Source organism: Parasteatoda tepidariorum, chromosome 9, assembly GCF_982258835.1.
Source record: "Parasteatoda tepidariorum strain Cologne lab strain chromosome 9, Ptep-v5.0, whole genome shotgun sequence".
Taxonomy (NCBI): domain Eukaryota; kingdom Metazoa; phylum Arthropoda; class Arachnida; order Araneae; family Theridiidae; genus Parasteatoda; species Parasteatoda tepidariorum.
This window is the reverse complement of record NC_141763.1, coordinates 88,895,736-88,909,502: the sequence shown is the minus strand read 5'-3', so window position 1 is coordinate 88,909,502 and position 13,767 is coordinate 88,895,736. Positions and strand designations below refer to the sequence as shown.

The following is a 13,767-nucleotide window of genomic DNA, read 5'->3' as shown; positions in this document are numbered from 1 at the left end:
ATTTTTCATATTTATTTCATATTTTCATATTTATCATTATATTTTTCATCATATTCACATAAAGTAACCGAAAATCGGTAAGTCTTTTCTGCACATTATTTTTTTATAGAAAGATTTTGTTATTTTTTTATTTATATTTACCAATTTTATAAAGTAAACAAAATTTTTCTCTTTTTGTTAATAATAATGCTTGTTATATGAACAGTGCGAAAAAAAATGGACCACCCTGAATAACTTTTGATCCAATGAACGGATCTTCACGTTCTGGGACTCAGTCTTATTGGTTCGAGGGAGTTATCTCAAATATGCTAATTAAGTGCAAATGATATTTTAAGTTACGAAGTCAGACACAAAAGTATACTTCCTGTGAATATACATAGCGTTTTTTTTGTGGGATTCGTATTTCTGACCCCCAAAATTACCCCCAAAATAGTTCCTGAGAAGTTAAATTTCAAAAAAGTCAAACATTTAAAATTCGATTTCTAGCAAACTATTCGATCGAGTTTGCTCAAATTTTGTATTTCGCCATACAATATTATATTCTTTGAAGTGATGCAAAAAATTGTATAGCTTACATTTCAAAATTTTTTTGACCACCATTAATAAAGTAATAATAAACATTTACTAAATTTTTTTTTACATGGAATTACCTTTGGACAAACGAATTGTATAATTGTGTGCAAATTTTTTTTAATTAGCTTAAAATGTTTTCGAGATACAGCGAAATACGTAAAAAGTAAAATTAACAATAAGGGGTCTAGACTTTGGATCGCTCTCCTGACCAAACAAATGGGGACATATTTCCCAAATTGCCACTACCCCCTATATCTTATGGATCAGAAATCCGAATTCGAGGGATAAAAGGTATGCTTATTAAAAAAAAATAACGTCTGCATTTATCAATTAGCATATCATTGAGGTCCTCCACTCGAACCATTAAGATTGAATCCTAGAATGTCAAAATCCGATTATTAGATCAAATGTTATTCAGGTTGGTCCAGTTATTTTTAGCTCTGTCCATTAAGTGCTTAAAAGATACTGAGACAGTTTCAAAGTCAATAAAAATGAGTAAGGCAAACAAAAGTAAACTGTTGGCTTAATTGCTACTTTTAAAAAATTAGTCCCCCTTAAACAGAAATAAAATTTTGAATTTTCCAGGATTTCAATTTGTCATAAATTTAAAAAAAAAGAAAGGAAAGGAATTAAAAATTTTAAATCATCCGAACTAATTCAAATGAACGATATTTTGAATATTTTTGGTGAAGTTCAGATTGAAAACTTTGGCGAAAATTATTGTAATATGTTTATTCTTAAGAATTCTTTAATTACGGACGATATTTCGGAAGAAATTTTTACTGACTTTGATACTGAAAAGAAAAATAGCGCATTTAGTCCAATTTCACTGACAGATAATAATAGAAACAATTTTCCAATAGTGTTTATCCCAACTGCATAAGTTAGGATCGCTGGTTTTTATTATTTAAGAAAATGTTCGAATTTACAAATATTTACTTTTAGAAATCTTTCTAAAAACAATTTCATTGACATAATTCTCGGTTAGAGAAAAAATTATCTAGCTTTAGTTTGCGTCCATCTGCATTTATATTTCTCAACAAATTCAATATGTGGTCGTATACAAGTTCACGAGCATCTTTAGCAATCAGGAAGTCAATGTGATTAAAATCCTTCCAGGGGATGCAATAACTGTAAATTAATGATGACTTTAACTTCTTTTCCAAAATACTGATGTCCTCTGGATCCAGTAGAGCATCGTTCATTCCCCAAAAAATAGCAGTAGGTGTTTTTATTTTCGATACATCATATTCTGGAGGAGTATCCTAGTAATAAATAAGTAATTATGGATTTGTTGTGCTTCTATCAAAGAACTCCTCCCGTCACAGAGTCTAGAGAGTCAAAGAGTTGTCTGCTACTATGGAAACAGGGTACTTTGGTAATTTATTTATGTCGCACTTGGAGCTGCACAATGGGCTATGGGCGGCGGTCTGGGAAACATCTCTAAGGATCCAAAGACCTGTCACTGCAATTTTGATCCTCTGGAAGGGGGATGGCTCCTCTTCTTTGGTAGCCCGACGACTTGCTCTCGAAGTCGAGCACTTTACGATAGAACAGTTTAACGAAGACCGATACCACGCACGCTCCGTCCCAATGCAGGCTGATCAAAGTGGTCACCCACTCACTTACTATCGTTACTATGGTTTTACCATAGTAACGACAGTGCTCTAGACGGGGAGTTCCTTAGATAGACAGTGTATACATATGAAATGATATTTACAGGGTTTTTCAGAAATGACCCCTACTTGAAATGGTTTTACCATAGTAACGACAGTGCTCTAGACGGGGAGTTCCTTAGATAGACAGTGTATACATATGAAATGATATTTACAGGGTTTTTCAGAAATGACCCCTACTTGAAATGGTTTTACCATAGTAACGACAGTGCTCTAGACGGGGAGTTCCTTAGATAGACAGTGTATACATATGAAATGATATTTACAGGGTTTTTCAGAAATGACCCCTACTTGAAATGGTTTTACCATAGTAACGACAGTGCTCTAGACGAGGAGTTCCTTAGATAGACAGTGTATACATATGAAATGATATTTACAGGTTTTTTCAGAAATGACCCCTACTTGAAATGGTTTTACCATAGTAACGACAGTGCTCTAGACGGGGAGTTCTTTAGATAGACAGTGTATACATATGAAAAGATATTTACAGGTTTTTTCAGAAATGACCCCCACTTGAAATGGTTTTACCATAGTAACGACAGTGCTCTAGACGGGGAGTTCCTTAGATAGACAGTGTATACATATGAAATGATATTTACAGGGTTTTTCAGAAATGACCCCTACTTGAAATGGTTTTACCATAGTAACGACAGTGCTCTAGACGGGGAGTTCCTTAGATAGACAGTGTATACATATGAAATGATATTTACAGGGTTTTTCAGAAATGACCCCTACTTGAAATGGTTTTACCATAGTAACGACAGTGCTCTAGACGGGGAGTTCCTTAGATAGACAGTGTATACATATGAAATGATATTTACAGGGTTTTTCAGAAATGACCCCTACTTGAAATGGTTTTACCATAGTAACGACAGTGCTCTAGACGGGGAGTTCCTTAGATAGACAGTGTATACATATGAAATGATATTTACAGGGTTTTTCAGAAATGACCCCTACTTGAAATGGTTTTACCATAGTAACGACAGTGCTCTAGACGGGGAGTTCCTTAGATAGACAGTGTATACATATGAAATGATATTTACAGGGTTTTTCAGAAATGACCCCTACTTGAAATGGTTTTACCATAGTAACGACAGTGCTCTAGACGGGGAGTTCCTTAGATAGACAGTGTATACATATGTAATGATATTTACAGGGTTTTTCAGAAATGACCCCTACTTGAAATGGTTTTACCATAGTAACGACAGTGCTCTAGACGGGGAGTTCCTTAGATAGACAGTGTATACATATGAAATGATATTTACAGGGTTTTTCAGAAATGACCCCTACATGAAATGGTTTTACCATAGTAACGACAGTGCTCTAGACGGGGAGTTCCTTAGATAGACAGTGTATACATATGTAATGATATTTACAGGGTTTTTCAGAAATGACCCCTACTTGAAATGGTTTTACCATAGTAACGACAGTGCTCTAGACGGGGAGTTCCTTAGATAGACAGTGTATACATATGTAATGATATTTACAGGGTTTTTCAGAAATGACCCCTACTTGAAATGGTTTTACCATAGTAACGACAGTGCTCTAGACGGGGAGTTCCTTAGATAGACAGTGTATACATATGAAATGATATTTACAGGGTTTTTCAGAAATGACCCCTACTTGAAATGGTTTTACCATAGTAACGACAGTGCTCTAGACGGGGAGTTCCTTAGATAGACAGTGTATACATATGAAATGATATTTACAGGGTTTTTCAGAAATGACCCCTACTTGAAATGGTTTTACCATAGTAACGACAGTGCTCTAGACGGGGAGTTCCTTAGATAGACAGTGTATACATATGTAATGATATTTACAGGGTTTTTCAGAAATGACCCCTACTTGAAATGGTTTTACCATAGTAACGACAGTGCTCTAGACGGGGAGTTCCTTAGATAGACAGTGTATACATATGAAATGATATTTACAGGGTTTTTCAGAAATGACCCCTACTTGAAATGGTTTTACCATAGTAACGACAGTGCTCTAGACGGGGAGTTCCTTAGATAGACAGTGTATACATATGTAATGATATTTACAGGGTTTTTCAGAAATGACCCCCACTTGAAATGGTTTTACCATAGTAACGACAGTGCTCTAGACGGGGAGTTCCTTAGATAGACAGTGTATACATATGAAATGATATTTACAGGGTTTTTCAGAAATGACCCCTACTTGAAATGGTTTTACCATAGTAACGACAGTGCTCTAGACGAGGAGTTCGTTAGATAGACAGTGTATACATATGAAATGATATTTACAGTTTTTTTCAGAAATGACCCCTACTTGAAATGGTTTTACCATAGTAACGACAGTGCTCTAGACGGGGAGTTCTTTAGATAGACAGTGTATACATATGAAAAGATATTTACAGGTTTTTTCAGAAATGACCCCCACTTGAAATGGTTTTACCATAGTAACGACAGTGCTCTAGACGGGGAGTTCTTTAGATAGACAGTGTATACATATGAAAAGATATTTACAGGTTTTTTCAGAAATGACCCCCACTTGAAATGGTTTTAAAATAGTAACGACAGTGGTCTAGACGGGGAGTTCTTTAGATAGACAGTGTATACATATGAAATGATATTTACAGGTTTTTTCAGAAATGACCCCTACTTGAAATGGTTTTAAAATAGTAACGACAGTGCTCTAGACGGGGAGTTCTTTAGATAGACAGTGTATACATATGAAAAGATATTTACAGGTTTTTTCAGAAATGACCCCTACTTGAAATGGTTTTACCATAGTAACGACAGTGCTCTAGACGGGGAGTTCCTTAGATAGACAGTGTATACATATGAAATGATATTTACAGGGTTTTTCAGAAATGACCCCTACTTGAAATGGTTTTACCATAGTAACGACAGTGCTCTAGACGGGGAGTTCCTTAGATAGACAGTGTATACATATGTAATGATATTTAAAGGGTTTTTCAGAAATGACCCCCACTTGAAATGGTTTTACCATAGTAACGACAGTGCTCTAGACGGGGAGTTCCTTAGATAGACAGTGTATACATATGAAAAGATATTTACAGGTTTTTTCAGAAATGACCCCTACTTGAAATGGTTTTACCATAGTAACGACAGTGCTCTAGACGGGGAGTTCCTTAGATAGACAGTGTATACATATGAAATGATATTTACAGGGTTTTTCAGAAATGACCCCTACTTGAAATGGTTTTACCATAGTAACGACAGTGCTCTAGACGGGGAGTTCCTTAGATAGACAGTGTATACATATGTAATGATATTTACAGGGTTTTTCAGAAATGACCCCCACTTGAAATGGTTTTACCATAGTAACGACAGTGCTCTAGACGGGGAGTTCCTTAGATAGACAGTGTATACATATGAAATGATATTTACAGGGTTTTTCAGAAATGACCCCTACTTGAAATGGTTTTACCATAGTAACGACAGTGCTCTAGACGAGGAGTTCGTTAGATAGACAGTGTATACATATGAAATGATATTTACAGGTTTTTTCAGAAATGACCCCTACTTGAAATGGTTTTACCATAGTAACGACAGTGCTCTAGACGGGGAGTTCTTTAGATAGACAGTGTATACATATGAAAAGATATTTACAGGTTTTTTCAGAAATGACCCCCACTTGAAATGGTTTTACCATAGTAACGACAGTGCTCTAGACGGGGAGTTCTTTAGATAGACAGTGTATACATATGAAAAGATATTTACAGGTTTTTTCAGAAATGACCCCTACTTGAAATGGTTTTATCATAGTAACGACAGTGCTCTAGACGGGGATTTCTTTAGATAGACAGTGTATACATATGAAAAGATATTTACAGGTTTTTTCAGAAATGACCCCCACTTGAAATGGTTTTAAAATAGTAACGACAGTGGTCTAGACGGGGAGTTCTTTAGATAGACAGTGTATACATATGAAATGATATTTACAGGTTTTTTCAGAAATGTCATTAGATTTGAACAGATGGTAATAGAAATGTACGGTTGGCTGTGTTTTTCTCCAGAAGCTACTCTTTAAATATTTACCCGATCATCCTGTGGGTTCGTGTATATATCGCAATTAGTTATTATCCCGAGAAAGCTTGGATGGTGTAGAAATTATCAGTATAATCCATTTTTGGTCACTTTAAATCGGCAATGGAAAATATTCCGTCTTGATTGGTGCTCTGACAAGTTTTGTTTGAGAGTTCCTATGCTGAATGCTTGGACTGGACACGCGTTTTGAAAATTTAAGCCAAATATTTAGTAAATTATTGAGAATTTCAGATTTATGCCAAAAATCGCGTTAGTAACTGCAACCCTATTTAAAGCAATTCTTATTTACTTTATAAGTGTAACAACCCATGCGTATGCAGGTTTGAGTACTCATTATATAGGCGGCTAGTACAAGATATAGATCTCAAAAATGTATGCAGGCTAACAGCGGGATTCGAGCCAGCTGTCACCAAGCTGCAAAACGGTTGTTGGGTAGTCGGAATTCTAAATAATGCGTTTGAAGTAGAGATATGTATGCATTTCAGCGTCATTTATCAAAAAAATAGTGGTTTAGGGCGAATAATTTTGAAATGAGTGGTCGTAGACTTGGAAGACACTTATGTTTTATTTTAGTTTCTTACTTTACTAACAGAAAAAATGAAATAAGATGATACGTTGCTTTTTTTTTCAAGGAAAACTTTTAAAAATAATTACAAATTTTGTCAACAGATTGCACTGTTGACAGGAAGATAGTTAAATAATGTTTATTGCTGCTTGTTAAAGCAATCCAACAGAAATATTTTCACACCTCTTGGTTAGTTTTTCTCTCAGAATGTATCGCGTCTTTGCAGTGCTTTTTTAAAATTGCTTTATAATATTTTGTTAGCTGTGCATGTGACATATAAGAATTAATAAGCTGATTTCAAAAGCAGAGGGCAGCAAACCGTACATATCCTCACTAATTGATTTTTTTTAAATAAGGGCTACTTTTGAGGCGCCCTGTAGAATCTAATAATTGCACAAAAAATTATCATACACAACTATAAAATTCAGATATGAGCAAGATATGTTATTTTTTCGTTAGTTAATATCACATGATCCGGAAGCGGCTATACTGGACAAACGCACAGGCAATATTGTGTAATCAATGTAGCTACGCAAAATAACGTTATAGCCTAAGTCTGACACAAATATAAAACTGTAAAAATATGTTAAACATCTAATCGGTCTCTTTTTATTTTTTTACCAAATCAATCTCCCTTTTTCACTTCTTATGTATTCTTTAATTATTTTTGCTAAGAATTTAAAGCCAAAATTAGTTTTCTTAATGACAGTTTTTTAAATTTATATTTAAGGATAAAAAATTTTATAAATCATCAATATTTACACAGTTAGTGTAAATATTATAGTGAAAATATTTTTAAAGTTGCAATTATTTTATACCAATCTAACACAATCATAATATTTCGTCGTGTTTATATAATCATAATATAATATACTTATTTTGCCGCATTGTAAATTCAATATTTCAATAATTGTTATAGTAAATAAATATTGTAAAGATTGTTGAAATGAATTAATTTATACCTATATTAAATAAATTTTCATGGTCAGTATACAATTGTGTATTGTGTTTAAAATAAATAAATAAGTGAACCGAACATCCTGAATTACTTTTGATCTTATGATCGTATTTTCACGTACCATAACTCTTTAAATGCTTCGAGAGCCAAAAAATGACTCCTAAAATATGGTAGGGTAGCCATATGCAAAACATAATCTCAGTAGTTTAGGCAGGATAGCGGTCAAGAGTTCGGGCCCCTTAGCGTGAATTTCACGATTTGCACACTTCACCATACTTCTGATATTAATAAAGTGAATCAAAAGAATTTTTGGCTTGCAGTTATAAGACTTGGTTATCAAAAGTAATTCAATTAAAAGAATTTTTTTTAATTATAGATTATTTTTTATTATTTAATACACTAACGTTTTGAATAGAAAGGTACACAAATGTTGTCTGCGTTATTTACATACGTCTATGGTTCAAATTTCGACGCCTTACCTACGCTTAGATCAAAATTTGAAGGAAATCAGAAGAATGGTTCTTGAGGAGAACAAAAATTTAAAAGTACGGCTTTTGAAAGAAGACGAAATAAACAAAAAGTAAAACTAACGTTAAGAAACATTTCAGCTACTCTGACCATATTATTCAGATTCGTCTACCCTCATATTTTTAGAGTCAGCAATTCGCGTCAGTCGAAAAATTGCATTTTTATTCAGAGAACGAGCGTTTTAGTGTTTGATTTCGTAACTTAAAAACATCATCTGCCCCAAAAAATTAGCATATTTAAGCACCAAACGCCATTGAGATTAAATTTTGGAGCGTGAAAATGCGATCATCAGATCAAAAGTTATTCAGGTTATTTGTTTCAAAGAAGAAAAAAAACTGATAGTGGACAATATTCGCGGTCGTCACAAGACACGTGGTAAATGCAATAAATGGCGATTAAAAATTGTCTGTCAATCACCACCATTTTCGTCGAAAATGTGGGCACTAAAACTAGACTCAGTGGCGTGGCAGCCCATAGAGGGCCAAAGCCTTCTGTTCCCATCTCAATTTTCTTGACCTTGGGGGCTCTGAGGTGCAGGAGTAGATGTTCCGGATGGGTGGTCAACCGAACTCGAAATCCTCAGAGTTTAGTTCCCAAGCATGCTTGGTACTTATTTTATTGGCCCATTGAAGGGATGAAAGGATTAGTCAACCTTGCCCGGTCTGAGGATTGAATTCAGGACCTGCTTCACGGGAGCATCTCTCAGCCACAGAGCGTCAATGCTGCCACTATGTTGATATAATTTTTTTCCGTCTGAATTGAATAATATTAATATTTCAATCAATATGGAATTAATTTTATGAAAATTGCTTTATTTCACACTAATTGCGGACTCTTAATCTTATCATCGTAGACTCTTAAATGCAACTAGATATGAGTACCATACGTGTGAGAAATATGTGAAAGAAATTATTAACTTACTTGTTTATAATGCTTCCTATTTTCTCTTTTGTGGTCATATTTTCGGAATTTTTGTGATACTGCCATCTGGAATGTAAACGTGTTTTAAATTTACTTTTGAACTCATTTCTGTATCTGAACACAGACTGGCCCACCGGTATGCACGATTGCTACTCAATAAACCGTGCATCCTTCAATCCTAAGCTGCCTCCTTATCTGAAGTAGAGTGTCTCCTCGCTTTTGCTGGTTTAGAAAGGTAGGGAGATGCATCGTGTACCCACCCGCGTTTTATTAAAGCATTGCTGCTCGGTATTACTTACACTGATATCTTTATATATTGCCCGATATTCCCTAAAATTTTTTTAACTAAGGTGAAATCGCCTTACAATGATATTTTTTAAGTGTAAGATCCACAGTCAGATACTTCCTGCATTGAAATTTTTTTTTTCAATCTGAGCCGTTCAAAATTATCGAAATTCATAACTTTTTCCTCTAATCTAAATTGTGTGGAAAATAAATTCCAACTACAGAAAAACAAAAATTAATACCAAGTGGGGCAAACATGAAGCATTGAAATGCTTCTAACTGCATTTTGTTATTCGAAAGTTAATACTTAATTTTAAATGGTGAAATAGTAAAAATTATTTCTGACTGCTGTATCTCTTTCATTAAAAATGCTGACACGCATTCCCTACCTTTCTCCAACTGAAAGGAAATGGAACGGTTCATTCCTACAGAATGGCTGAAAATTATTACATAAAGATAAAAAAGAGCAAAACCTGGCATCAAAATTAGCGGTCCCCACCCGTCACAGGGTAGTTAAATACTAATTAATGGTGATTAAAAAAATTGTCTGCCAATTTTGTCGCCATAAATGCACCTCATACGCATTTTAATATCCTTATTTTTCAATCAATATAGAATTAATAAGAATATTTTATAATATTCTGAAAATTAATATTACCTTAAACGCATTATAATATTTTATTACCATAACCATATTGTATTGTTATATTACCATAACCATATAACCATAGTTTGAGAAAAACTTCAAAAGATGCGTCTTACATTGTCAACAGTTTTTTTCATCAATGAAAATTTTCAGTTTTTGAAAAAGTGGTCACCGTCATTGGCCACTGGCCAATCGCAAAATTTCACAATTTTGCCCAATACTCCTCTCGAAAATTAGTTACAAAAATAAAACATGTTTTACAATCAGGCTTTTTTTTATCCTTTCAGTCTTACTTTCAGCACTTCCTTATAGGGAGGCAGTTTGGAATTAAGAAGACTTGCAAGGACTTAGAATTCACTTTGGAGTGAACTTGGTATATTATAAGCTCACCTTAATGTTTTTCACCCTTTAAAAAAATGAAGCAAACTAGTCAGCCGATTCCGAGAAAAACGCATTTGAAAATGGATGCATACTTAATATACTAATTAGGGCCGTGGTAGTCCAGTGATTAGAGAACAGGACAATGGGTATGGATAGGTCAGGTCTCCATCCTCGACTCTCCTATAAACCCACTGAGTACATGCGATATACATGCTTGTAAAATGTATGGAATCGAATGTCCGAAGCTCGGTTGCTCAGCAGTACCCCGTGAGTAAAGCGATCTGGAGAAAATTTCCTTCCCCATCAGATCTATCTCTTAAATTCCGGAGGTGGTCTGAGAAAGCGTGGGGTTCTGCTCTAAGTAGTACTTTCACTCTTGCGCTGCACTCTTGTTAAACAGAATGTGCATCTTCCGGACTTAATTCATAAAAGGCTAATTGTGACGAGCTTGACTTAGCTAAATGTCATTAAGAGCAACAACAACAATATGACGGGTGAATCCACGTTTTAAAATAACGCAGTGGTCTATGGGCAGGGAATCTTGTTCATCTCAGGAGAAACTTTTCGTGGCGAATTATGCTTATAAGTAATCAAAATAGCCTGATTGGTAGGACGTCGAACTCGTGTTCTTGAGAACTGGAGTTTGAATCATGCCGGTCAAAGGATTAAATGGTGACTGGTGCAGGGTAAATCTATCGGGGTCACAAAGTCTTCCAAGTTCCCGCAACAAATCAGTACCTCTGAGGGTACTGAATCGAAAAGAAATATTTCTCTGGTTCAGTCAAAATTATGATCCGTGGATAAATACATGGTTGTATGAATGGGTACGCCAGTAAAAACGGGCTATGACTTGTATGTGTAACTGAAATGGTATTCTTGACCATAGATGGCTCCACTGAAAAAAAATAAGAAGCGCAACCTCCACCTTAGATTCGCTTGGTTTCCCAAGCAGGCTTGCTGGCATTGGCAAGTAGCAATAGGAACAGCAACACAATATCAAAAATTTAGAGTGAAGCTCATTTTTGATTTAAAAAAAAAAGAATTTAAGCCAATGAACTCGTTTTGATACATTTTTAAATGGAAGCTCGCAAGCGTAACTCATTACATTATCTAAAAGAAAGAAGAATCATTTGCAGTTTTTGGTGCAGTAACACGCATTGTTAATCCTTTGTTAATTTAATTTGCTTTCCACACGATGCTCTCAAAGTGCTCAAATTGAAAATTTTGAAAATTTTAATAAGGAAACATAGCAAGTGGCAATAGAAATAAACAGAAACAACAACAACAATATACTAGGTAAATCCTCATTTTGAAAACGACGCAGCGGTCTAGTGGTAGGCAACCTGTTCATCACGGGAGAAACTTTCCACTGCAAATTCTCTTTGATCTCCATAAGTCATTTAACATTTAAAGTATTGAAAAAAACAGAATTCGCGATGAAAAATTTCTCCCGAGTTATATAGCGTCCTTTTAACAACCAGATATTTGGGGTTCGAATCGTGCTGTGAACGTACTTCTTACTCTCTTTTTTGTACTTTTTTTTTTGTTTACAAACAGTATTAATTTGAATTTTATTTTATTTTATTAACTTTATTTTTTAATCGTTAAATACTATTTGATATTTAATTTACAATGTTTTGTTGTTGCTCTTTTCCTTAAAAAAGTTTTTTTGTTTACAAATTGTATTAATTTAAATCGAAATTATCATATTTTATTTATTATATCTTCTTAGTTACTAAATTTTACTTGACATTTAAATTACAGTAATTGGGAAACATTTCAATAAAAGGATATTGATTAAATTTAGAATAAGTATGGACAGACGCTATAATAATTAAAATAATTTATTAGAGTAATAATATATTATTATATTAGGCCAGTAGGTACTTAATTTCCGTTGCAGTATATCTGCACAATGGGTTATTGGCGACTGTCTAAGAAACATCATGATACGAGGACATGCCAATGCAATTTTGATCCTCTGCAGAGAGGATGGCTCCTCTGATTTGGTAGTTCGACGACCTGGAAGCGAAGACGAGCACCGATACCGCGCACCCTCGGTCCCTACGCAGGTTGACAAAATTGGTCAGCCACCCGCTTATATCATTTTCAGGTGTTTTTTAGAGCTTTCTTGGAAATTTATGGCCACAGTTTGAATTATAGACGCCTTAAAATTGAAAATTGTTCACGTTTTATTTAAAGAGATCCTTAAAAGTAGAGGTAGCTTTTAGTTTTCAACTATTGAAATACTTACTTGGAAATAGTGAAGGAAATTTTTCGTAGACGCGCCATTTGGATAATGTGCCATGTACACTGGCAATCTTGTCTGAAAATAAAATCAATGCAATTTCATTAAAATTAAAAAGGTAGAGAGGGGGGAAACTTTAAAAAAAAAAAAGAGTTTGAGAATTTAATCACATATAAGAAATACATTATATTGCACAAAGGATTAGAGAGATAGTGAAAAAAAATTAACAACGCTGACTTTATTTGAGCTCCAGAGCTCATTGCCTGAAAATTTAGCTGTAAATCGTTATGTCCCTAATGTATAAATAATGTAGTTGATGTTACTGTTAACGTAAGGCAAACTCTATGCAAAATCATTCTATTACAGGGGATAGAGGGCTAGTCTGAGGGCAAGGTGACCCAGGTTTGATCCCAGCACTGGCTTGTAGATTTGAATTCTGCTCCCGGCTCGCACCGACATAAAATATCCTCAATGGTAGATCAGTCATGGGTTAGATTCCTCTTGCCTTCTAGTAAACCATTGGAGGATTTTATGGTTTTCTTCTCCATGTAATGCCTGTTAGTTCCATCAAAAAGGCTCCACGAACGCTGGAAGGCTCCACGAAGGATATTGGATTCAGGAGTTCCTTCAAGGCTTTGAAGTTGGCTTTACAACGCGAGTTGTAAAATAGTATATAAATAAAATGAAATATTCCAGAAACTGAGCAATGAATCAAAAATCTCAAAATGCGCATGTAAAATCTTTTTAAATGATGCATTTATTGATCATGACCCTTTAATCCCGTTTGGAAGATTGGAAAACAACAAACAGGCGGCGTTAGTTTTTCAATTCCAAGATGGCTCTCTATGAAAGAGAACTGGTCCAGGAATTTTGCAGGTTGACAAAGGTAAAGAATTCTTGCTGTCAGTTTTCCTAAAACAGATACAGCAGACATAATTTATTTCACAGATAC

General features: G+C 34.7%; 1 protein-coding gene across 1 annotated transcript in view; it reads right to left on the bottom strand.

Annotated features, from left to right (window-relative positions):
* Positions 1–1,425: 1,425 nt before the first annotated feature.
* The window catches only part of LOC107440575 (gastric triacylglycerol lipase), a 39,580-nt gene continuing 27,238 nt past the window's right edge, over positions 1,426–13,767 (bottom strand). Inside the window, exons 7-9 of the mRNA XM_043053968.3 lie at positions 12,822–12,893; positions 9,256–9,321; positions 1,426–1,838 (exon numbers count right to left, since the gene is read on the bottom strand). Coding sequence (XP_042909902.2) covers positions 1,539–1,838; positions 9,256–9,321; positions 12,822–12,893 — 438 coding nt within the window. The 3' untranslated portion in view covers positions 1,426–1,538. The remainder of the gene's footprint in view (positions 1,839–9,255; positions 9,322–12,821; positions 12,894–13,767) is intronic.